This window comes from Megalops cyprinoides, chromosome 9 (assembly GCF_013368585.1).
Source record: "Megalops cyprinoides isolate fMegCyp1 chromosome 9, fMegCyp1.pri, whole genome shotgun sequence".
In the NCBI taxonomy this organism is placed as follows: domain Eukaryota; kingdom Metazoa; phylum Chordata; class Actinopteri; order Elopiformes; family Megalopidae; genus Megalops; species Megalops cyprinoides.
Genome location: NC_050591.1, coordinates 32,792,309 through 32,818,369, shown reverse-complemented (window position 1 = coordinate 32,818,369; position 26,061 = coordinate 32,792,309). Strand labels below are relative to the sequence as shown.

The 26,061-nt window shown below is 45.3% G+C and overlaps 1 protein-coding gene across 7 annotated transcripts in view; it reads left to right on the top strand.

Annotated features, from left to right (window-relative positions):
* LOC118783614 (nuclear receptor corepressor 1-like) overlaps nt 1-26,061 on the top strand; it is a 71,198-nt gene that overhangs the window by 19,757 nt on the left and 25,380 nt on the right. For 4 of the 7 annotated variants that reach the window (XM_036537561.1, XM_036537560.1, XM_036537557.1 and 1 more), the window contains exons 15-23: nt 9,579-9,700; nt 10,536-10,720; nt 11,818-11,913; nt 15,819-15,881; nt 18,443-18,579; nt 19,091-19,217; nt 20,719-21,133; nt 22,807-22,930; nt 23,499-23,685. In XM_036537561.1, the coding sequence (XP_036393454.1) occupies nt 9,579-9,700; nt 10,536-10,720; nt 11,818-11,913; nt 15,819-15,881; nt 18,443-18,579; nt 19,091-19,217; nt 20,719-21,133; nt 22,807-22,930; nt 23,499-23,685 (1,456 nt within the window). The remainder of the gene's footprint in view (nt 1-9,578; nt 9,701-10,535; nt 10,721-11,817; nt 11,914-15,818; nt 15,882-18,442; nt 18,580-19,090; nt 19,218-20,718; nt 21,134-22,806; nt 22,931-23,498; nt 23,686-26,061) is intronic. The other 3 variants (XM_036537563.1, XM_036537558.1, XM_036537559.1) reach the window with 2 other exon arrangements.

Below are 26,061 nucleotides of genomic sequence, written 5' to 3'. Positions count from 1 at the left end.
GCAGTCACCTTTGGCCGTGGAGAGAGGCGGGTATCTGCTGCGGCAGAATGTTCACGCGCCGAATCATCTGTCTGAGATCCAGGCGTGAGGGCATCGCTGCTGCCGCAGCCTGTTGCTATGGCAGCCGTGAGAAGTCCAGAGATAGCTCATCAAATCGAGTCTCTCCTTGGTGACAGTGAGGGAGAGGATTCCCTTTGTCTTAGTGAAGTCACTGAGTGTATTACTCTGAAGCGCAGCTCACGCACAGACCCTTTTTGAAGCAGAACTGGTCGCTGACTCATTGTTGCTCAGGTTTTTCACTCTGAATTGGTCATGCTTGTTTGTGGACTCCAGCCCTAGTGAGTAAACTGGTAGCATTTGCGGAGAGTGTCTGATTGGACAGCTGACTGTGTGGAGAAAGGAATAAACTAATCAATCAATCAAATGATGTATGCATATTGGCTTTTTTGTAATAATTTGTCTTCATTTATTGCCAAGCGACCTTGGCCTAATTAGGTTTCTTCACATGATGTGAAGGTGTGCATTCTGTGTGATACCATGAAGCTCTATCCTGAATGAAGGAACAAGGCCTGCATCATTCTGGGAGAGCCACTGTGTATTTACTGCAGAAGATTGCTGTACTCTTGGGCGCCCACTAGTGTTTGATGCAGTCTGTGCACGCTAGTACTTTTTTGTGGAGTGAAACCACAACTGTCTTTGCCTGAGGCATTGCAAAGTGCAACAGAGAAATGCCAGGCCTGGCAAAATGTATGATGTACAGAGGGGGGTCTCCTGCATGTAAGTAACTTGTGCTGAGTTTGATTTATTGAAAACCTAACACAAGCCAGCAGTGTAGTCTCTGGAATCCATTTTGTCTTCTCTCTGTTCAGAGATTTGTATGGATTATATAAATGGAACTGTTTTGATGCGCAACAAGGCTCGCTTGAACTGCAGGTTCCTGAGATGCGTGCGACCTGAATGTGTTTGTCCTTAATGCACGGAATAGTAACCCGTCTGACTCTGTTCAAACAGTGAAACCCTTCTGTTTCAAATCGCGTGCCAAAGCCCTCTGGATCTGATCAGTTTCAGGGCTGGAAGGACACTTCTCAGAGAGGTTCAGTACTGCCCCATGGGCAGGATGGCTGTTCAGTGCCTTTGACGCTGCTGTTTGCTACAGTCTTGTGCAGTTAAAGGACTAATTTGCCTGGTTCAAGGACTAATTTGCCCATGTTTCAGCCCATTTCAAATGTTGCTTTACAGTTCTGTTGTAGGTGGTATATTTTTCTTATCATGCTGCTTTTTTGAAGTGCTTGGCTCCTTCAGCCAACACTGGGAGGGCAGGTGTGCTGAAATGTTATATTGTCATTCTTAATCCTCACTGTATTTGTGCATTTTTGCAAACAGTAACCTAATCCCTGAAGAAGTTTAACATTAACTTCTGAACAAAATGAGGAAAGGTGAGGAGAAGGTGAAGGTTTTTTTTTTTTTTAGACTCAATGAAAAAGCATTATGATGGAAAACGGCTCATCATATTTTTGCATGGCTGTAAGTGATTCTTGGTTGCCTGGAGTGATATGTAAATTATTGAAGTTTATTTGTGTGTGGTGTCTCTGCTGTCCTGCTCCTTGGGACCTCACTGTCTCCCAGCCTTCTGTCACTCTTCTGTCTTTTTGCCGAGTTATCAGATAACGAGCTGTACGTTTGAATTTGTGCAGAGTGTCTGCCTCCCACTGGACGTAAGAGCTCCTTTTTGTGATTTACACAAATGGTTAGCAGTGCTCCTGAGATATAATGAATTTTTACCTTGAACAGGAAGTTTTCAAATCCCTTGCACGGTTTTCTTTTCTTGTAAGGATGCTTCTCCTTAATGCCTGTATGTGTCTGTCTGCAGTCACAGAGAGTCATTACAGAAAAAAAGCAGCAGTCCCTCTCATAGTCTCCAAAACCTCCTATTGGTCAGGTTTGTAAGCTTTGTAAGTATCAGAGGATAATACAGCGCAATTCCAAAGCAACAAACCTAGATGTGTTGACAGAGAGCTTATTCTGTCGGCCTTTATTGGTCACACAGAGTGTGGTTCTCATGCAACAACTTTTCCATCTCAGCATTTGGTATATAATGCTGCATGTCACTTTCATGTCTCCTGCAGTTCTAGGTAAACCACGCGGTCATTAAAGCAGTGGCTTATTAAAGGGGCACACCTGCATGCAGAACGGTCACACCCATAACAACGATTCTGAATGCCATAGGAGCCCCTCACGTATTGATGAAGTGCTGCTAATTTAACCACCGACAGATTCCTGCTTCAGGAGAAGTAGCAACATGCATTCAGGCAAAAACACGCTGGTGATCTCTGACAATGCCGTGGATTGACAAAAATTATTGCTTAACAAATTTATTGGCTCTGTGCCAATGAAGCAGAGCGTCTTTTGCAAAGTTTGGTCTTGGAGGGATTTGCCTTAATTCAAAAAGGAACTGGTGAGGTGAATGGGTGGGGCAACCGTGCTGATTGGCTGTGAAAACTTTACCTTTGCACTCTTACTAACCCATCAGCTCTAGACGGTGCACAGTGGATTTCCAAGTCTTGCAATGTTGAGTCCAGGGTAAATGCTTGTTTGTGCAAAAATTCATCAGGGGGCTGTAATGAGCATGATTAAAGGCTGTCTGCCGAGATCTGACAAAGAGAAAAAACAGATGCAAAACATAAAATGGACCAGATTCTACTAGTTAGAATGGGCTGCCAGCTTCTGGCTTTGAAGTCTTACTTCAAAGCCGTGTTGCTGCAGTCTGGGCCGGTTTTCGTGCTTACACCGCTCTGTGTGAAGAGACCTGTCCTCTGTGTTTTGGTGACTCTTCCCGAAGCTGAAGGTCATGTCCCCGGCTATGGTATAGCCTGGACAGTCCTTCCCGTTGCACTCATGAAGTGCTGATGGGAAATCCAAGGGGAATGAACCTGAAGGTTTTGGCTCTGACTGGGGTGGGGTGGGGTCGAGCAGGGTATGGTGGATGGGGTTTTGCAAACACCCTTTTAGGTGTTACTTTTTGCGTCTGATGCTGGGGTCACGCCCTCCTCCAGACAGGTACGCTTGAATAGCGGTTTGCTCCTGTTCTAGTGGTGGGGTCTGGGAAAATGGAATCCCCTGTCCTTCTGTGTACATTAAAAAACCTGGTGGCTTCATTTCTTAGAAAGAAAAAAAAAACCTGTTCTCATTTACCCACTTGACCCAGCTTTTATAAGATGCCCAGCAGATACTATCTGACATCAAACTGAGAGTACGACCGGCTGAAGCCGCAGGGATTTTCTGCTGTATTGTAAATGTGAAATAAAATGCGATTTGTACTGCACCAGGTAGTACCCCCAGCCCCCATGGGTACCCTCCGCTGCTGCTGGACTGGGTGATTTCTAATCATCTGCTCAGCACTGAGAAGTGGAGGTGACAAAAATGGGACAATAAATGGGATGTCTAAATTTATCCTACCCCAAAAAAAGTAAAACATCTCCCTCTGACCTGGAATTAGGATATTGTAATTTAGCAATGCAGTGGAATGTGGTGATTTCTGTGGCACTAGAGTGTTAAAGTTTTCGACAAATGAAGGGTCTGTCATTTAACACAGATGAGCTGCCTGTACATCCATTGTGTTTTAAAAGATATCTGTCAAAACACAATGAAAGTAGAGGTGTATGTAAACATGGTTTGGCCCTGTATTCAGTTTTTACGCCTTACATTGTACACAAATGTAAAAAAAAATGCTGAACAATTTAGTGGAACAGTTTTTTTGAAATGCCAAACTCTGGGAAGTGAAAATAACACATGTAGCACCTCCCCACTTGTCCGGAGTACTGCTCCGTTATGACATTTAGTTTTCCAAAAAGACGGCGGACTGATCTTTGTTTGCTGGAATTCTCAAGAGGCTTGTGGAGTTAGTGGGCTGTGCTTTTAAAGAGAGAGAGAGAGAGAAAGAGAGAGCGAGAAAGAGGGAGAGATTGAGAAAGCGTGAGAGAGAGAGAGAGACACAGACCAAAGAGAAAGCAAGCAGAACGTGCATTGGCAGGAAAAAGATGGACATTCTGTTCTGGCCGCCTGGATTAGTGGTATTTCTTTCTTTTTTTTTTTCCCTCCCCAGTGCTTCAGGACACCCCCCTTGTTTATGACTGGGTGGTACGACCCGTTGATCTGACAAGGCCAAAAAACTTGCTGTGCTGCTGTGAATGCCAATCAAAAGGAGCGCCCGAGGGGGGATTACCTTGAGTGACCCTTGATAGATTAAAGTGTGCATGAGAGATGGGCGATTCTTCGGGCAGCTTTAGCGACGGGATGACACCGTTTCCTGGAATACGCGCAGAGCTGGGACAGGCAGCTCGTCTTTGCAACTCTGTGATGGTGGTTCTCTTTCCCTCGGAGCTGCGACTCAGGTTCAGACCTGACACCCGGGTAGTTTTGGGGGTGTTCAGCTAAAAAAAAAAAACAAACAACAACAAAAAAGTGCTTTTAGACCTACAGATGAGCTTGCAGGTACGTCGCTGACTGATAATAGCTGGCAGTCTGCGTTTTTTTTTTTTTTGGTTGTTGTTGTTTTGTTTTAATCTGTGTGTCTGAGTGACTGTCTCTCACCCGCCCTCCCTCCCCTGCTTTCTGACTCTCTTGTTTCTGAGGCAGCCGAAAAAAACCAGTCGAAAGGGGTTTGCAGTATCACAGCGCTACAGTCAGCTTTGCCTCTGCCTGTGCAGACCTCTGGTTTGGTCGTGACTCGTACATGGGGAGTTTAAATTTAAACACAGGAAAAGCAGGAGAGCTGTGCCGTTTGCGCAGCCATTGTGTTCGGTTCTGCGCCTGCCCCAGTGAAATGAAGTTCAGGCCACCAGCTTCTGTCGAATTTACCTTACCCCCTTTTTTCCCCCCTGTGTGTTTTCCCTTATTCTGGCTCGTCATTTCTGTTCTTGCGGCGCATCCGACCCGGAGTCTTTTCTGTGAGATGACAATGTGATATCACGGGTAGTCCAGGTGCGTGCGAACTGTAGCTGTTAAAACAGTGACATCCTTGCCAAGAATGGTTGCCATTTTAGTTCGAATGAGCAAGCAGAACTGATCGCTGAATGCATTTTAATCTCCCTCTTTGCACTGTAAAATAAAGATGGTGTTGCTGTTTTCAGAGATGCAGATATCGTGCAGTGTACAGTCAGTAGCAAACAATGCATGGTCACTTTTTTCATCCCAAACAGAGTATATCATGTCCAGCCATCACCAAAATTGATTAAAAAATTATTTTTGTATTTAAAAGCACTTGCCATTATTCAGCCAAACTTAAGGAGAGGCGTTGATGGAGTACAGGCTCTGCCATTGCTTTAAAACATGCACTGTGTACCTGCTTTGTTTTTGCAGGGTACTCCAGTTGACAGCAAAGTGATTTATTTTTGTCGCTGACTGTAAGTTTGTTTGTTCAAATCCAGCTTCAATTCATTTCTTCACTTATAAAAATACATATTGTACTTTTGCCTTCTGGGTATTGGCAGTTATTTGTCATATTGTCTTGCTTGTGATTGTGGAATGGATTTTGAAATATACCGGATGGATGGGCGACAACATTTTAGAGAAACTTGAAGATTTCACACGGTGCTGTTTGCCTTACAGTTCATTAGGTACGCGTGTTTAAAAGAAAGCAGCCAGTTTCACAGTGGGGAAATTTCCATTGCTCACCAAGCAATAGCATAATGTTGTAGCGATTACTCCTGCCAGGCAGGGTGATGTTGGTATCAGGAGCTTTAGTGGTGTGGCCATGTCGGGGTGCTGCAGAGCTGGAGAACAGGATTGGTTTGCCAACTCCAGCAAGAAGCTCGTGTGACAAAAAAATATCTGTGCCAAAAAATCCCTGCTTGCCACACTGGTGTTATAAGTGGGATGTGCCCGCTTGAGTCAGGGGTACTGTACAAGAATGTAGTCAGTTGACGATGAGGGCGGTGTAGCTATCATACTTATTACACAGGGTGACGTCACTGTTAAGAGCCTTGGAAAAAAAAACAATAGTAATAAAAATAAAAAACACCCTGCCCAGCACAGAACTGTTAATACAAAACAATTAAAACATCTCCTTGGGTAATTTTCTCATTTCACAGTATTAAAAATAATCAAAATAAGTAAATTGCTCATTGCTACCCTGCTATGCCTTTGTATTTGTTATCAAGCTCAAATCACTCCGCACGCTCCGAGTGGTTTATGGCTGAGAATAAGGGCATGGCTCACCATGCTGAGATGTAAATGATTAAAATAATATACGGCTATTACAGCTACTGTATGAGCACTACGTTTTCTTTGAGTGGCCATTATAATCCATTTTAGCCACTATACTTACTTGGATGTATTAAGATGTACTTACTGTGAACTTGAGCAATACTGATAAAAGCAGGAGCCTGAGTCAGACCACTAAGATCAGGCAGGCTCTGGGATGCTGAGGGTCAATCCGTAAATATTTACCGCTAATAGAATTTTTGGTGAGTGTTTTTAATTATTGTAAATACTTTGTTAGTAAGTTGTGAAATGTGCTCTGTACCTCTGACTTTGTTCCGGTTGTTATTCTGGAATTGGTTTTGGTATGTTTATAGATTCAGACGTTTTTTTATATAGAAATTTTATATAGAAATTTGGTAGATATAGAAACGTAGATTAACATATGTGTTAAAACGTAGCTAAAATATGTGTAACTGTTCATTAGTCAGCATATAGTGGGATGATTCTTTTAATACTTTTCTCTGATGATTGATTGCCTATAAACAGGCATAGATTCTTAGGACATAATGCTTATTCAGACAGTGAATTATTAGGTATATAAGTGTCTGTCAGCACATTCAGCAATACTTCTGGCTATATCCTGGGTCTCAGCCAAACCTCTCCTGCAGAAGTAACTGAATGCATTTTTGTTGATACTTACAAATTAATTTGACCAAATATCCTGGCATGTTTTGACTAAATGAATGTCCATGACTAAAATATGTCTGCAACAGTGAATTTTAGTTCACTGCAACTAATATGTTTGCATGACTAAAACCAACTAGATGAAGATGACTATGAGCAAATCAAAACGTGGTGGAAAAATGAACCCTTCAGCGTGATTTGAGTGATATACTCCATAAGGATGGAGAGAGGCAGCTCATTGTTCTGGACTGTATGAGGGTTAGACAGCATGAAGTATGGTACGAGGCTAATAAAAGAAATGCGATTTTCATTATGGATGCCAACTGTGCTAAAGATCAAGAACAACACCCAATATTGCAGTTTAAAATGAGTAAATTAGTCAATTTTATTGCAGTAAAATTTGTCTTTTATGATGCTTATTAGCTTGCTCCGGTGGCTAGGTTCATAAGAGTAGCACCTTTAGACCAAATGGTTCAGTGGGCTCAAACCAGTGAACCTTTCGTAATTGGCACGGATGGTTCTCTGAGCCGGAGGGCTTCGCTGTTACCATCAGTACAATAAACCAGAATAATTCGCCATTAAAAAAAAATGTCTGCCCTACAGCCCAGTCACAAGCTCAAGCATTGGCTTTGCCATTAATCGATAATGACTGGGAGTCCAGAGCAGCGGAACATAATTGTCTGTGTTCTACAGGGAAAGGCTAGGCTATGTCAGCCAGGGTGCCCTCGTTGCACTGCTCGATATCGCCCTCTAGTGACTAGTCAGGTGTTTATGAGTTGCTCCGATGACATCACTGGGGGGGGGTTGAGCCTATCCTCCATTCGCCATTGGCTCTGTGGTGCACATTTTGACCCGCAGTGAAGTAGCAGTTGGCTGCTTGCAGGTGTGTTGGAGGATTGCCGCCTTGTCCTCCTTCAGTGCTTCTGTGTGCTTGCAGGGGATGCAGTGCTGAGCTGAGCTTAATGTGTAACTACTAGCGATTCCAAAACCAGGGGTGAGAAAGAGGGGAAAAAGCATTAAAATGTTTGTCGTCTGTTTGATAATGTTTGCTTTTGTACATTTCTGTGAAGCCAGCTTAACTTTATAAATGCTTTGCAGCTTGTAGGCACGATAAAATCAGAATAATTTATTGTCCTGCTGAGTGATCCTCACTGGAGAGTAAGTGCTCTCTGTGCAGTTGTTACCAAACTGAAACAAAGTTCACCGTATGTTTATTCTGCTGGTGGTCCAGTGACTCAGAGAGAATAAGTGACTCTGCAAACCTTCCAGACCCCAAGGCTCATGTGAACTCGTGTAAACCTCCTCAAAACCACAGAACTGCGGCGTTCTGCAGGGATCTCTCTGCATCTGTTGGGAATGTGAGAGCAGCTCGGCTGGATCTTGAGCAAAGCTGATATTTCCTTATATTCGCGAAACCAGATCCTGCCGCTTCTGGCTCCTCTGGAGGTTTGCTTTGCCTTGATGCACGCTGTGGAAAGTGACTGTGGTTAGGAAGTTCTGCATCAATACAGCTTTATTTTCGAGGTGCCTCTTTGTGTGGGCAAACCCAGACGAGGTCTTCTATGACCTCATAGTTAGACTGGCTTTGTGGGGATAGTGGTGGTGGGAGGGGCCTTGTCCCTCTACCTTTCCCTTTTCCCCTCTCTCTCTATCGCTCCCTCTGTCTCAGAGAGAGGGGTTTTACATTCCTCAGCCCATCTGGGAACAGCATGGGTTGTTTGACTTAGTGCAGCTAACCCGGGCCTAACCTTTGCAGTAAGTCTTCTTCAGACCGCTTTGATGATGATATACATCTCTTCTGATGAAATTAGTCTCCTCGTCTCTGTCTCATCCTCCCTGGTTTGGTTCAAAAGCAGTAAGCGATGGGGAGAGCCCCCAACTGCTTCTGTCTGAGGAACTGTTGGGATTTCATCTTTAGCTGACCACACCCTCCTGTCCTTTACTTTGGAACTGCTCTATACAGGGATAAAAACAAACAGGGGACCAGGACTGATCTCAAGTGCTTAGATGATCAATAAAGTACTGGGTGCTTTTCGGGGTGCATCTGAAGAGTACATGGCTGAGAGTTAGCCACGCATGAATTCCATTTGCTGAGTGCTTTCAGTCCAGACCCCTTGATGTTCCATTATGTAGCAGGAAAAAAATATATTTTGTTTTGAACTTGCTGTCTGTTCAATAAACTTGACAGACTTGATGTCTGTTTTCGTCTGTGTCTGACATTTTTAGGGTGCGACATTATGAATGGAAGTCACTGATTTTACATTTAATGTCAAATTCTAACAGATTTTATCATTTTCACAGTGATGGTTTTTGTTGGAACAATATGCAAATGTCAAGATAAGTGGAAAAATATCCTTAGTAGCCTCTCAGAATTTCAGTATTATCACTGAAATTAGACAAAGTTCTTATTGTTTCAAAGATTTTTTTAAACCAGCTTTAATATCAGTTTTGTTGTAATATAATGATTAAGACTACCTTTGAAGACGTAGGACTAAATTATTCATACTGTTGTTGGAATCACTTAAGATTATTATCATTTACGTGAAGATGTCCTGAAAACAAGCTCTTATTTTACAGCTATTATTTACAGATATTCACCACCAGATGTTGGCTTCCTCGGGACAGGAATAAATAGAATGAGGTAATGTGAAAGAGCTGATATTAATGGGAAATAAATGTGTGTGTTTTTTTAGCAGCAGATATCACGCCCTGTGCAAGAGGATAAGTCAGACGACAAAACAGAAGAGGAGAAAACAGAGAGAAAGGAGGAAGACGAAAAGGAAGAGGAGGAAAAAGATGAGAAGGAGGAATCAAAGTGAGTTCGAACTCTCTCTCAATCGCGGTGCTTGCTGTCGGAAATATAGAGCCAAAGGATCTTTTTTTCGCTGCGTCGTTTCTGTGGGACCTTCTGTTCTGCTCTGTACTAAGAATTTCTGCAGAAGAAATCTCTGGCACGTGTGCGCAGACACGACTGCGAAACGGGCCGTTTGAATGTCTTTTTTCCCTTCTGTGCTTTTTGTGTATCTATGCATGTGCAACAATGCTTTTTCTACACACTCCCCACACAGACCCTGTTCCATCTGCAATAACTGTGCTCTGCTGTATAGGCCATTGACCAGTGGCTCTTGAAGTTTTTTGGCAAAGGTACACCTAGGCACTTATTTCTTGGCGTTGCACCTAGTTAAACCATCTTAGACTCTGATCACACTTTTCCATTCCTGTAAATCATCTTAAAAGCTGTAACAAATCGCTCTGTTCACAGCACCCCTTAAAAAAATAGATTTGTTATAAGTTGTTATTGGAGAAAATTAATAGCCTAATTTGTAGATTTTGTTTCAGACAATACCTTTATCACCATGCTACTTTTTTTTTTTTTTTTTTTTTTTAAAGCCTCTCAAAAGTAATTAATCAGGGGGAACTGGGTGTTCTCCCAGAGGAATTTGTTGGATTTGATGTCCCCTTTTTTCGGTACAGTTTGTGAAGGGCAGACATGACAATAAACAAATGATCGAGTCTTCAGACCGACGGTCAGGTACAATGAGAGCGGTCTGAGAGGTGGTCTGAGAGGCTGAAAAGGAGGCCTCTGGCCAGCGCTCACGGTCATTATCCCCACCCCACACCACCCCCCTCCCCCCCTCTCCGTGCGCAAGGGACGCTGGCAAAGACAAGGGTGACGGAGAGGACGAGGACGGGAAGGAGCTGGGCGCCACGCGGGGCAGGAAGACGGCCAATAGCCAGGGCCGGCGCAAGGGCCGCATCACGCGCTCCATGGCCAACGAGGCCGCGGCGGCCGGCGAGGAGGCCACGCCTCCCCCTCCGCCTCCGCCTGAGCCAGGTGAGAGCAGAGCTTTCCGTTTCGGGTCAGCGTAGCGCGCTCGGACGTACGTAAATGGAAATGTAAGTGCTGGAATGACGCGGCGTGCGCAGGTGAGGTGAGGAACTCATGAATTCCCAGAGTGCACTTCATGGAAGTGATTAGGATAGATTGCATGTGCCAGAATGATAAACATGCTCATACTTTAATAAGAGAGTTGTTCTCGGGACAGGATTATTTGTCTGAAATCAAAGTATGCTTCAGTGTTTTCTTATTGTAGCATTCCTATAGGACTTGTGAAGGATGTTATTTCTTAATGGATAAAAAATCTGAGTAAGGAAACTGTTTACATTAATCAGGAAAAATATTTAGAAAATGTGTCTTAGGGCGTGAAACTGACATTTTAGCTTCTGCGTTGATTTTTCCGTTCAGGTTTTTGGTTCTCATTTGTGGCACTTTTCAGCGGTTTAAATTGCGGTCAGGGTGAGATTTCTCTCATTCTGAGATGGTACTACAGTATACTGCATTGCATTATACAGTTTACATTTTTCCATGTTATCCGTTTATACAGCTGGATATTCACTGAGGCGATTTGGGTTAAGTACTTCATCCAAGGGTTCAGTAGCAGCAACATTCCACCTTATCACCTCTGCCCCATACCACTACACTACACCACAATTCAGTAGTGTACCGGTTTGATTTTTGGCCATGCTGAAAAGATCCCCATCTCCTGACCGACGTCAGGTCTGGCCTCCTCTGTTTGTGTAAGTTTGTACTTGAGCATTTGAGCAAATGGTTTACATCTGTTTCTATGGGCGGCAGTGTAGCATAGTGGTTAAGGAGCAGGAGTCATGACTGAAAGGTTGCCAGTTCAATTCCCTGCTGGGTCACTGCTGTTGTACCCTTGGGAAAGGTACTTAACCCACAGTCCCCTCAGTAAATATCTAGCTGTATAAGTGGATAACATTGAATGCATGATGTAAGTTGCTCTGGATAAGTGTGTCTGCTAAATGCCAATAACATAATGTAATGTAATGTCTCTGTTTGGCTGTGACCTGGATGAGGTGACTGTGATCCTGTTGATCCTGGTGACTGTGATCCTGTTGCTTTTCTTCCAGAGCCTGCCCAGACCGCCAAGCAAGAGCCAGTTGCTAAGACTGTCCGAGACCAGGCCAAGCCCTCTCTGGTAGCCATGGACTCGCAGGCACACAGAGGTAGGCCGTCTTTCACCCTTAACGTTGCTGGCAGTTGATGGGCTCCATGACACAATAAGCTCAGTTGCCATAGGTTGTTAAGGATGGAAAAAAAATCAGCAAATTACATTGCTTCTCTTTGGTGGTCAGAGTGTGTTTGGTTCAAATCGTCAAACTTGTTAAGTGGTCCAAGGCTTGTTAGTTGTCCATAAGTGACTTATTGGGTGGTATGAATGTTCAGTCATGTGCTTTAAAGCATTAACATGTGCCACTCATCCCATCTAAGTGTGGTTTACGTGTGCCATATATCTCTTCAGGGTTGGCCATCACAAAATGACTCACATAAATGACACGTGGATCATAGCATTTCTCTTATATTTCCATCACCTTTTGCAGGGGTTCTGGGAATAGTTTTCCATTTTTTTCCCCATTCTTACTCACTTGGGTTTTTTTTATTGAAATGGTCCACTTCAAAGTGCTCTGTGACATACTGATTGTAAAGGCCATCATACCTTGTAAAAGTTGATTGAATTATTCATTAATTCATTCATTAATAAATGTAAAGAATAGGGGTTCCTGTGTGACAGTGGTATTTCATCATTATCGGTGCTGGACAGTACAGAAAACGGGTCTGTTCCTTGGCCTCACGCAGTGTCACTCTGTGGTACTTAAGGCTGAAGGCATTATGGGTAAAGCTGTTGAAGTTCAGTATCACGGTATGGATTAGTCACAACAGTGGAAGATTACATTGGGTCAGGCCCTTAGCACTGTGTTAATGCTGGGGTTTGAATTTGTAGGTAGAGCAGAATAAGTATTAAAAAGGGTGTATAAAAAAGTTAATTGAATTCTGTATTAACAATACATTATTGTCATTTATAAGACACGTTCATCCAGAGTGAGTCATATAGGTTACAATTTTATCCATTTAGACAGTTGGATATTTACTGAGGCAATTGTGGGTTAAGTACCTTGCCCAAGGGAACAACAGCGGTGCCCCTAGGAGGGAATCAAACCAGCAACCTCTCGGTTATGAGCCCTGCTCCTTACCCCTATGCCACACTGCTGCCTGATGCAATATAAATTGCCATGACACATCAAATCCAAATCTGAGAATAATTAAAGTGCTGTTTGGGGGGGGGTACATCTTCTCTTCCCCTTTTTTGATACAGCAGATACTGTGCCTCTCTCCTCAGCCTGAGACAGCATTACTTATTATTTATTCACGCGCTCTTTGATCTGGCGCACACCCGTGCCGAAGTCAGTGTGTTACTGTGTGTCAGTGTGGCGGCCTGCTCTCTGGCTCCCCCTCCCTACCCCCCTTCCCTCCCTCCCAGCTGCGGGAGAGCTGACTCACTCGTCCGCGCAGAGGAGCTGGAATTGCGCGCTGTTTTTTAGGGGGTGTGTGCTGAGTAGCAGCCCGTGATCGGCCACGGAGGGCGCATCATGGGCAACAGCTGTTTCGGATCATGGGGAGAGCTAGAAGGCACGCCCAAACTCAATGTTTTTTTTTTTTAAAGAGAGGCCCATATTTTTGTGATGACTAACTTGCTCACATGAGAAGCATTTTAATTGGGATGAGTTTACTGATTTCTGTCTCTGTGGGCTAGAACAGGCTGGGTCTGTGTGGGCCCAGATGTGTCAGTCCGACAAAGTGAAACTACGCTATCAGTAAAGGTTGTTCTGCTGTAAGCTACTTATGTGCTGCACTGGAGCCGGTTCCCAGACCATCAACAGTAAGTTAAAAAAGTAGAAAGCTTACAGCACAACGCAACATGTAGGCCTACATGGTGTTTAATTTTTAAATTTATTACACAAGCACGGTCAATTTCATAGTTTTATTGTTTTCATCTTATTCAGCCTTCCTCATGGTCGCATTAGTTGACCTTGTTTAGTGCTTGTATGGGAGACCTCTTTGGAAAACCAGTTTGTTGTTGGAAATGTTGTCTCTGGGCCAGTAGGGGGCATTTTTCCTTATGAACGAAGTAGAAAGGCAGTCCCTGAGTGTAGTGTTGGGGACACTGTACCGTAAGATGTGCTGTTCTTTGGATGAAAACCAATATTATGAATGCCTGTGGTCATTAGAGGTCCCAAGATGCTTCATAAAAGGGATATGATATTCATAAAAGGGATATGAGCTGTAATATCCTGACCATATTCACCTCTGGATCTTTCTGTCTGGTGATGTTATCATTACAGGGCTTAATAAGCTGGAATGGAAATAGCTTTCACAGCCACCGATGTGAGGTGAGGTAGCTGCAGCGCATCATTCGGATACGTAATATCCATTGCTTGCAGAACAGGCTAACCCGCTATGTAAAGTGCTTTGAGATACTTGATATGGGATCAGATTGCATAGTCGTTTTCTGCCTTGAAGTCGTTTAGTAAAATTGTCATTTTATTGCGTTACTATCAGCCAGAGAATTTCAAAGTTATAGGAGTATCATATTAAGCTGATGAAAAATGACCCCTCAGGTTTTGTCTTGGAAGAAACGTGTGAAAAAGGAAAATGGGTCCCGGAAGTGATGAAAATGTAGTTTTCGGCAACTTCTGAAACTGTGTCAAGGAAGCGAGGGTTTTGCTTGTTCGAGCAGTTGCAGTTCGTGTCTTTCTAACAGACGAACACACAGACACTGAACATGTGTTCTGTCCCCTGACAAGGTACATCTTAATTTAATCAGTTAATTGCCGTCCTCCCTGTGTCCATATCCAGGGATTAGCAGCAGACTGTGTCAAGCTCAGTCTTTCTGACAGTGCAGTGAAAGGGCGGTGGTCATCAGACCGACCACCCTTAAGGAAAGTGTTGTTTAGCTATCCATCTGTCTGACCTCGTGTGGTTGGGTCTTTAAGGGATTTTGTAAGTGAAGCTATAGGCTAGATTACATATGGGTTTTATGTCAGTTTAACTGGTCAGCAATCGGAGAGATAATATGAGTAGATTCCATTTTAATGACTTTAAATTAGAAAACTATGTCAGTGTTGTTTTCAACCACAAAATATACCAGTGCCACGTTAATTTGTCCGGATGAAGATCAGTCTGGTGTTAACTGCTTTCCTTAGGTAGGATATTGTTTAGGAGCTTGATATAAAAATATTTGTGTATGTGTGTTTGCACACATGTGTGCGTGCGTGTGTATGTCAGTGTGAATATATAGGTGCTTGTATGAGGCAGAGCATTTTTGAACATAATGTCCAAAAAAATCCAGCAGCAACCAACTTTGCTGAAAGAGGCAAAAAAAAAAAAAAAACACGAATATGAATATAAAATATTTAGGGTGATCTGGGACTGCACTCCTCCACTGTTTGCAAAGTTGTGAAAGTAATCTCGGAGATGGAGAGGTGCGCAGACGGGGCCCTCCCGCGTGCCGTTTCTGCCTGTCTGTAGGCTGGTGCCGGGCCTCACAGTGGTGCACGGGTACATTCCGGATGCATGGTAAGGGAACAGCTGTACCAGCTCTCTCCTCATTTTTACCCAAAGCACCGCGCTGTTGTGGAATACTGGGGAGGAGGGGGTGGGGGTGGGGGGGGGGGGGGGGGGGGGGGGGAGTGTGCTCTCAGAGATGCAATCTCTCAGAGATCTCTGTTTCCTGTTTGGATGCTGTTTGTTGTTTGGGAAAAACGCGCAAGCCCGGGGCGTGAACACGGCTGTGGGGCTGTGACCCAGCTCGTGAGGTAGCGGCAGTGTCACGAGAGGGTGCGTTCAGAGCGGGGCCGTGTCCACAGGCGGGGGGTGGGGGGGGGGGGGAGGAGTCGCTCCGCTCCCAAATCTGCAGCCCGGTCAGCTGACGGGTGCCCCCCCCCGTGCCTGCCTGACAGAGGGGCCAGCCCTGAATCCCTGAATGTAAACAGATTATCCAGATTAGGAGGCAGGCAAAGGAGGGCACCCGAGGTCTCCTCTCTGTCTGATGGGATTGTCCCTGTGATTTCAGGTAGCGTGGAGGCTGCGGAGACGTCTCGCTGGACAGAGGAGGAGATGGAGGTGGCCAAACAAGGTAGGCAGATTTTTTTCCCTGTCGTCTTTCTCTGTCAGAGGTAGCACAAACACACACACACACACACACACACCGGCACACAGGCACACACACACGAACAGAGGGCATGCTCCTGGTTTGAGTCTAAATGAGATGAGACAGGGTGTGCAGAGTCTACGCTGTCAGGGTAGTATGAGGCTTCAATGAAAGGGGGCCAGATGTGAAAGATTTATTTTAGTAGGTCAGTGTGAAGAACAGTTGTAGGGCAGTAGACATAGACCTCCAGGCTGTAGAGTATTTGTATATGAAACAGGGACATTTGGATGTCTAATTGATTGCGTGATTTTTAATTGTCTGAGTATCTTTTGAGCGGATCTCAGGGGGCAGTCACATACAGGTTTTTGGGAAGAAGATCATTTTGGAATTGAAAGCATCATATTATAACCTGAAGGCTGCAGTGCTTTTAAAATGTAAGTACAAAATATTGTATTTTTTTTTTTTTAAAGAATGTGAGGTGGTATATCCAGGTAAATACTGGGGTTCATCAGTGGAATTATATTGAAAAGTCAAGCAATGGAATCCAGAATGCTTTCCAGAGGTGCTTTGTCATTTTTTAGATGGTATTTTTATTTGGTATTGTTTGGATTCCAGGTTTGTCTCTTGTGAAGATGCAAAGTTAAGGAAGGTTCTGTGTAATCTTTGTTGAACGGAACTGAAAGCCACTTGTGCAGAGACAGCTGGAGTTCTTTTGTAGGTTGTGAGAGCTGTGTTGTTATTGATTCACCTTTGGTCAGTGCTAATGAACTGGCCAGCTTACACACAGGATAATGACAACATAGCTGTATTGTTACAGTAAGGCTAGTGCAATATAAAGTAAAGGTTGCAAAACTATTATGTGTTAGTTCAGTGGTAACCTGTCTTTTTGATATTGTACAGAGAACCTTGACAAAGACCATTATATGTATTAATTGCACATGCAGCTTCTGTTTCTTGGACTGTGGAAATGTAAAATGAAAGTTTGCTCATGCAACTAAGGTTCATTTAACATTTTTTTATACATTTTAATATATAAATATATGATATATATAGATATGTTTGGGTTTTGTTTTCAAGGTGCTATGATGAGGAATTGAGAGGGTGGAGCAGAAAAGTCTTCTTTTTTTAAAAAATACGCTTCAGTCTAAAAAAAAAAATACACCAATGTGCAATATGAGAGGAACTGGAAAACAACTAGTAAAATATGTGATGATGATTTGTGATCGAATGTGTAGTCTGGAAGCCGATGTCTGGAAGGGGGACAAATCAGCGGGGCCCGCTTTAAAGTTGTGAATGCTTTGGCCTGTGCTGCCTGCTCTCAGTCTCTCAGATAGTTACCATATCTCTTCAGCCTCCTCACAGCCACAGTAATTAATATGCTGTTGCAAAGGCAGGAGGATGCGGCAGTGAGCTCATGTCACGTTCTTAATCATGCTTAACCTCCCGAAGATCTGGACACCTCTCCTTTTTTAACACATTTATCGGGTTGCTTAATCCCGATCTTAAACGCTAAGTTCCCCTGGCGAGCGCGGGGAGTGGTTCGAGCACTGGCGGACAAGGTCAGGCCCGGTCAGGCCACAGGAGCCTGCCCGGGGGGGAGAGATGAGCGTGAAGGAGACGGCGAAACGATCTGGTCTGTGTTTCAGGGCGGGGCAGGGGGGGTCATAGAGGGGTGAGCGTCTCCCTCTGCCTGTTTTTGATTGATGTGACTGCAGCGGCCTGGATGTGTGCACTGTAGACTGGAGGTTTGGAAGACCAGGGCTCATTGGTGTTTAAGGTTAGGAGGCCTCACATATTGAGTGAGCGTAACTTTTAAAATCGCATAAATGCTGGCAGCTATGGTATTAAGTCAATATCAAAGAGGGGCTGAAGCAGAAAAATCCTCTCAGAGCCAGGCAGACATGCTCGGTCTATACCCTGGCAAACTAATTAAGAGTCCTCAGGATGACAGGACATACAGGCGAAAGCATTCCGTAGCTGGTCACTGTAGTATAGTCCTTGATTCAATGACCGATGCATACATCTGTGCCTACATAAACACAGAGCATGCATATGTACCTGTTTACAAACATACATAAACATGCACACCTACTAATGTACCTACTACGACTAATGAGGCTGATTTTAATTTGGCAAAACTGAGCCGGGTGAAGGTGTTTGATGAGTGTTACGTAGAAAAGAAAGCATCCAGTCACTGGCCTTTTGTGTTTATAGATCAACCTTTGCTGTCCTTTAATTCAGGGTTGTCATGGCCAGGTGATCACGCTGTCTCTTTGCTGTCTCTGACGTTTAAGATTTTGCGCTGGGGAGATGAAAAGCCTTTATATGCTTTATCTGCGCTCCCCCGGCAGATGAACTGTTCGCGCTGCTAATTAGGGATTAATGGAGGCCAGTTAATGACACCTACCAGCTTTCCTTCTGGCCTCACATCCGTCTGTGCAGGCCGAGCGGCCAGTTGGCCCATTCACCTGAGCTCAACTTGCTACCCCGCCCCCCACCACCCCCCTCCCCCACCCCCCTCCCTGTGGCTGTGGCTGTTGTTCCAGGGTTAGCGGAGCACGGGCGAAACTGGTCAGCCATCGCCAAGATGGTGGGCACCAAGAGTGAGGCTCAGTGCAAGAACTTCTACTTCAACTACAAGAGGCGGCACAACCTGGACAACCTGCTCCAGCAGTACAAACAGGTACCCTGTGGTGGTGTCCTGTCAGTCTGATACCTGAGTCGGGAGCTTTAAAAAAACTACAAGTGCATTATATCTTTAAAAAGAGCATAGTTGTGAAACTTATAAATTATAACTATTATTCATTATTTTGTTATTTTGTATCATTATTTAAGTGTTGAATATTTTTTATAGTATTATTTATACACTTATCAAGGGTAACTTATACAGCTTTAGTCCTTTCACATAGCTGGATGCATAAAGAAGCAATTCAAGTAAGGTGCAAATACCTGGGATTAATGGCAGTGCCAAAGCTTAGAGCCATACCTGCAAGCTGAGGCTTATAGGCCAATACTACTACACCACAGTACATCCCACGTTACAGAAGATTACAGCCCAACAGCATACGTTTGCCTGAGTGACTCTGAATAAAGTTCTTCTGAGGTGGAGTTTATAGCGTCCTGTAGTTTTAGCATTTCACCGTAATTCTGTGGGCGTAGACTGATGGATCTGTCTGCGTGTGTGGTCCCGTCAGGATGCTCGGCGTTTGGGCGGGGACAGGGATGTGACTCAAAGCGAGGGCGTGGCCTCCGCTGCTTCGGTCGCCGGCGACGATGAGAACGAGGGCTCCAACGAGGAGGAGAACCCGGGGGACAGCGAAGGTCAGAGGTCACTCAGCCGCAGACCAGATGACAGTCAGGCAAAAACTCACGCAGCTACACATGCAACACACAGATAATTCCCACGTAAATAACAGTCGTAACACAAAGACAAGCAACCCCACTCAAACCACACACACAGACAGGCAACCCCCACTCGTACTACACACACAACACACTGGCAACTAAGAAACATACACACACATACGTGTACGTAACACACAAACAACACAGAAAGATCATAAATCTCACCGAAATTACATGAGTCATGAGCTGTTTCCTTCCAAAAGTTGCTTTGAACAGGTGAATTTGCCACAGCTGAGCACTTGAAGGCCCTATCACACTAAACGTGTATGCTTGTCACTGCAGTTTATACGGGTTCTCATTAAACACTGAGCCCTGCTCCACTTGTCTTAAGTGTGGCTTTCTTTCCATATAAACGTGATTTGCCATGCTATAACCTAGTTGTGAAGGCTTACTTTGACTCGCTAAGCTTGGCCCTTGTGTCTGGAGCAAGTCATCTTGGAGTACTTACAAGTACCTTTGAGGCTTTGTGCCTTTGAATCTTGTTGGCAGCATTCTGACTCAGACAGGATATCCTGTCGAATTTAGTAGTGTGATCAGAGGTTCCTGGGATGTGGTGATAAGTTAGTATTTCCTCTGGGGTCTTGCCAGGGGGTGGAATAATTTGAGTCTGTGCTGGGTTACCAGGCTGGCTGTGGTTGTGTCTGGTCACAGCTTCAAAGCGAGCTTTCTTTCTTCCTCCGTTTTTTTTTTCCTTCCCCATCCATGCCTCAAGGCAACTCAGACGTTGCTCTGAGCCACTAACTTCCAGTGTGTCGGCCGCCTTCCTCACATGAACAAGGAGCGCGCTGAATACAGAGGAGCACCGTGAATAGTTGTAGTCTGGCCTCTGGGGCCATTGTTTCCTTCTGCTTTCCTATTGAGTGTTTCAGGTCAGCTGATCTGTGTGTCTGAGTACATTGTGTGCAGCAATTTGGCTTCTTTGGAACAGCTCGGTTGGCATCTTCCTGGTATGGTTTTTTGGGCTTCCTTGGTGCTCTGTGCATACTCACTTTGAGATTTGTTTGACGGTTCTCCGAAAAACATTAACCTGGTGGTAGGGGTTTGTTGGATACACAAAGCAGTTGTCAAACACTGCTAGAAGAGTTATCATCCTGCTTTTGCGTAGTCCTGTCAATGACTTTCGTTTAGTTTTTAGACAATACCCATTGTCTTTTTTTATGCACAGCAAAATGAAAGCTAAGCTCCTGTTAGATCAGTAAGATGGGGTAATGATCTTTTTTCAGTGAATATTCAGTGACCCCAGAATGCCTTTATGTTCATTTTACCGCAGTAAGAACAGCTGTTTGGAGGAATTTTGCCTGCAGCACTTTTCTATGAAGCGTTGGATGACCCTGCTCTCACTTAGCATTGGCTCACTGGGGCCAGCCTCTCTGCAGGAGAGCCAATCAGAGTGTTCGTTGTGCTCTGTACCCCTCAGGTGCGGAGAACAGCTCGGACACAGAGAGCGCCCCCTCCCCGCCTCGGCGCTCCGGCGGAGAGGCCCCCTCGGAGCACAACAGCAGCGGCCCCGGGGGGCCCAAACGGCAGGAGGCGGGGCACGCGGGGGCGAGTGTGAAGGAAGAGGGCAGCCCCAACAGAGACGAGCCGGCCCCTCGCCCCTCCTCGTGCAGAGACCAGGGTCAGACTGAATTGGAGCCGACGGACACGGGCGGGGCGGCAGCGGGCGGTGATGCGGAGGGTAGAGGAGAGCCCGGTGGGCGTGCGAAGGACAAGGCGGGCGTGGGGTCTGGCCTATCCCGCAGGGAGCTGCCCCGCGATGCCCACTCGGATCACGACTCCAGCGCCACCTGCAGCGCAGACGAGGATGTGGACATGGAGCCAGAGCGGCAGAAGTGAGTGGTGTGGAGCCAGAAGGCTGATATCCCCTTTAGGACTCTGGGCTGGTGCTAGTGCCGGTTCAGAGTTGGTTTAACTTGCGAACCTTCTAAGAACCCGTTTGCTTTTCCACAGGCTAGAGAGCCACCATAGAGCCACATCATTACATTACTGTATACGTGCCTGTATACGTCTCCGCTTTCCCACCAGCACCAAGCTAGCAGGAGCAGACAACAACAACAAAAACAAGAGAACAGTGCTTTAAAAAACAAACTTGTCCACTACACTTTATACAATGTTAGCCTTTTGTGAAACCAAATGTTAACTGACGTTGGTAGGTGAATCAATGGCAACGTTAGAAAGTAGCATGCTAACGTTAGCTACTGTTACCAAGGTTAAGGTGGCTGGCTAGCTAGCTGTTGGTCAGCTAACATTACCCAAGGAAGCATAGCTACTAATTTCTCACATCAATGTTACGAGCATCGAACGCAGCATTGATGTGAGAAATTAGTAGCTTGCTAAACAGCTAAGGAATACATAGCTGGCTGGTAACAAGGCGAAACATTTGAAAAATAAAACTGGTTTTTCTTCTTCTTTTTAGGCAGACTAGATGCTACACTAGCTCTGTTTTCTTTAGAAATGGTGGTCACAAAGTTTTAGTTGGTCTTCTTGGTCACAATAATCCCGCCCCCAGCCCCTGACATAAGCGGTTCTTGTTTGTAGACCAGCAAAGTGTTGGTGCCGCTCTCGAACCAGTTTACCTGGCTGGGAGCCGGTTCTTTGGCTGTCGAAACACGAAGAACTGGTTCGAGATTAGGCACCGGCTCCGAACCGGCCCTCGAACTGCCTTGGTGGAAAAGGGGCATTAGAGAGATATACAGTGCTTGTTGCAGGGTTAGGGTTAGGAGGTTAGGTTAGGTGTGGAGCGGTGTGGAGCTGAAAGGCTGGTATCCCCTTTAGGATTTTGTTAGAGAGATATGCAGCGCTTGTGGCAGTATTTTCTTTATGTAAGAGTGACTAAGGTGGTCTAAAATAAAAACCTTGTGTGATTTTAATAATGTAATATACAGCATCTAAAGCTCTGAACCGTTCTGAAAACCTGAGGTTATGCAGTGGATGGCAGGGTTTTCAGAACAAAAGCACTTGTCTATAAATTAACTGTTCAGTATTGGCAGTGTAAGTTTTGGGGTGATTCCCAAACTTCTTGAATCCAGAGTAAATGTCAGTACAGTACGAAGTCTGTTCTAAAAAATAAATTGAAAAAACATAATATGACAATTTAGAGGAAAGGTTATTCAAAGTGTTTCGAAAGACTCTGGGGCCCTTCCCTCTCCTTCCCTCCAGCTCCAGGATTTAGCCTTAGCTCTGAAACTGCCAGAGCAAACCTGTGCCAAGATGTTAGTGGAAATAAAGAGCCAGCTCTTCAGAGACATGCAAGGGGTAAATGTGGGGGCAGAGGCTGGATGACAGCTTGGTTGGGGAGGGGGTGGGAGGGGGTGGGAGAGGGAGTGCCAAAAGTCAGGAGTGCTTTGGACAGGGCACAGGATTACCTGACATGCCCTCACCCGCTGTCCTCCCTCCTGCGGTGTCTGGATCCTGGAAAGTGCACACTCCCCCCTTTAAATTTGCTGCTGTTGTGTGTTTATCTTTTTTTCTTTTTTTTTTGGGTGCGCATTGTGCCTTTTTTCAGGATGTTCTCTGTGGACAGGCCGTCCCTGCTGAACTCTCCCGGCGCGGCGCTGATGTCTCCGGGCAAACAGGGCCGCGTGAACTCGCAGTATCTCCATCAGAGAGCCGCTACCATCCCCCCTGTGGTGAGTGAGTGCTCCTGTTGGCTCTGCCCCCCCCCTATAAAACAGGGGGGGAGGGTGGCATTTTTTTAATGTGGATCAGCCACCTTGTGAGGCTGCTGATGGCGTGCTGCAGAATAAACTAATCGCTAATAGGGTTAGGTCATGCTCGCTTTTATAAGAAAGCCTGCTAGGCTAATTCTGTTTTCTGGGATTGCTTGTATGGGCGGCAGTACGGTGTAGTGGTAAGGAGCAGAGCTTGTAACCGAAAGGTCGGTGGTTTGATTCCCTGGGGCACTGCTGCTGCACCCTTGGACAAGGTACCCAGAATTGCCTCAGTAAAATATCCAGCTGTGTAAAAGGCTAAAAAAGTCGCTCTGGATAAGAGCATCTGCTAAATGACAATAATGTAATGTAATGTGCACTGAGGAGAAATCTGGACGTAGGTCTGCTGGATCATGTTTTGCCAAACACCATGTTCAGCAAGACTTGATCAGACTGCTTTAAAAATGTGAGACTTGATATGATGCAGATTGCAGATGAATGTCGCTTTGCGCAGAGCCGGACCGTAATGGGGGTTGTCTTCCCTCAGGCCTCTGGCCCCCTCGGCCCTGGCAGTGTACCCCTGGGTCTCCCACTCAGCGGCTACGCCATGTTCCAGCAGCAGATCAAAGCCGCGCACGAGTCGGCTCACCAGGAGGATCAGGGAGACCCCGAGAGACGGCTGCCCAGCTGCCCCCGCATCATGACCAAGAGCCCCACTGTCCTGGACAGAGAAGGTAGGAGAGCGAGCCCCCATTACCCGCCACCCCCCCCACCCCCACCCCCGAGTCGACCACATTGTGCTGCACACCATGCACACACAGCTAAGGGCGGAACGAGCTGGGTGGAACCAAAAGGCTTCCTTTTATTGGGATCAGAGTAACGGAGCCCGACTTCCTCAGTTCTCACCATGAAAGGGCCTGTTTCTTTTTTTTTTTTTAAGGACATTTTGTAAGTGCTGCATTCTGAGGTCTTTTTTTAGAAGCTGCCTCCCAGGCCTCAGCATTATCTTCTTAAATTCACTGGGAACTGTGCGGCTGGCTCTTGCCTCAGCTGATGTATAATTAACATACCTCCCCGAAGAGAGGAGACAGCCCCATGATCCTCTCTGGCTCTGTTTTTGGAGACGTTCCATGATTCTTTCTTTCTGGCGTTTTTTTTGGTTTTCATCCGTTTTCATTCTCTCTGTCGGTCGCTTTGTCTTGGCGTTTTTGGGGAGGGGTGACTTTGTGGAGATGTTTTGCTCTTGTTTCTGTGACTTCAGAATATTGCTTGACTGGGCATCGGATGAGCGCCCCCCCCCCCCCAGGCACCTTCTGCCATTTATATTGGCCGAGCGAGAGGGAAGAGCTTTCAAAATCTCACTGCCGGTGCAGTGTTGTTGTTCAAATACGAGCCGGAAGAACAGGCGAATGTTTCCCGGCTTCGATTGTGCTCCCCTTTAATGAGGTGAAGTCCTTTGAGTCGGCATACATCAGGCTCTGGGCAAGTCCGACAGAGTGAAAAAGGAATCGGAAAGACGGTCTGCCGCAGTGCTGTGCACCAGGGCTCATAACCCAAAGATCGCTGGTGCAATTTCCCAGGCAGGACGCTCCTGTCGTGCCCAGCATCTGCCGAGCGAAATAAGTCGAATTTACATGTGAATGCAGAGGTAGAAGAAAGACGGCTGCCATATGCACATCCCTCAGGATAAATGCATTAAAGATAACAAGTACAGCTAAAACATTCCTTTGTTTGCATGCCTTTGTTCATGTGAATAAATGATATTTTCAGACCTTAGAAACTAGCACACGTCCAAAACAATATTCTTGAGCAGACTTTTTATTCTTAAAATTAAATATCGGTTGGAGGTTACAGGAATGCGTTGTGTTTTTTTTTTTTTTTTTCCCAGAAATATTTTAGAGAAGGGTTATTGATGTGTTGCCTGGGGATAGTGACCTCAGAGTGTCGGGACACTGTGTGCTCTGTGAAGCAGAAAGAGATTTATAAGTGAACCTTTTAAGGCGAAGCTTTGTGGACGAAGCAAGGAGAACCCGAGCAGCTGCGTGCCTTCAATGTCTGTTACCCCTGAAGAATCATGGCCTCCGTCCCTGTCCCGCTGAAAAGACGCACTACAAGGTCACGCCCCCCCGGTGTGGCTTACCCCTAGACAACATCCTCCCCCACGATGTCCCAGTCAGTGAGTTGTCCCCCAAACACCAAGTGCTTTCCAAACAGATTTTATTGTTCAGGGTTGTTCTGATTGGTTACGTGTGTGTGTATGTTGCAGTGCCGTCTTCTGACCTGTGGTTATGATTGGTTCCTGGGGTATTTTGTGGCTTTCTGTAATGTTTAATAGGAAGCTGCTGTAATCTGCCTCTCAGTGACTTCGGACTACAATGCATGCTGTTCATGACTGACTGTGACTCTGATCCTGCATATCAATCTTGGACATTAATAAGAACAAAATAGCAGCATATAATATTGCTAACAGCGTCTGTTCCTGCTTGTGTCCATCCCCTGTACTCTGAGTTCAGAGTCTGCAGTTCTGTGAAATCCCCTCAGAAACAGACATTTTGTGTCTGCCAGGACCAGTTGCCAAAGCAAAACAGAGGTTGTGGGTTTATTCTTACATCTCTCTTCAGCGAATTATCACTTGGAGCATTAAAAGCTCTCTGTAAATGATTGATTTGTGCTTTGTGATTGATTGGTCTTTTTTTCCTCTGTGTCTTTAATAGGTGTCACTTGTCAGTTAGTGTGTCCTAGCTGTTTTGAAACTGTGGGGTTCTGTGCATGTACTGTCAGTATTGTAACGTGTGTAGTTTGCAGTTACAGGTACACCCTGGTTGAAAGACTGACGCATAAACTCATAAATGGACTTACAGAAACTATGAGCCATTGGTCTGCCTCTTCATCAGACGCATTTGTTAGTCATTAATGCTTGTTTGTGGCAGATTGTTGAAGGTATTTCCCATTCGCCCACAGAAAGGAGCTCTCAGATGATGTGCCTATTAATCCACACTCATGTGAGCATGAGCAAAATATAACCTTCGGGTCACCCCAAGAATAAATGTACCCAAACACATTTAAATCTTATAACTTCCCAAAGCCGGTGCTTTGGAGGAAATGAGCTA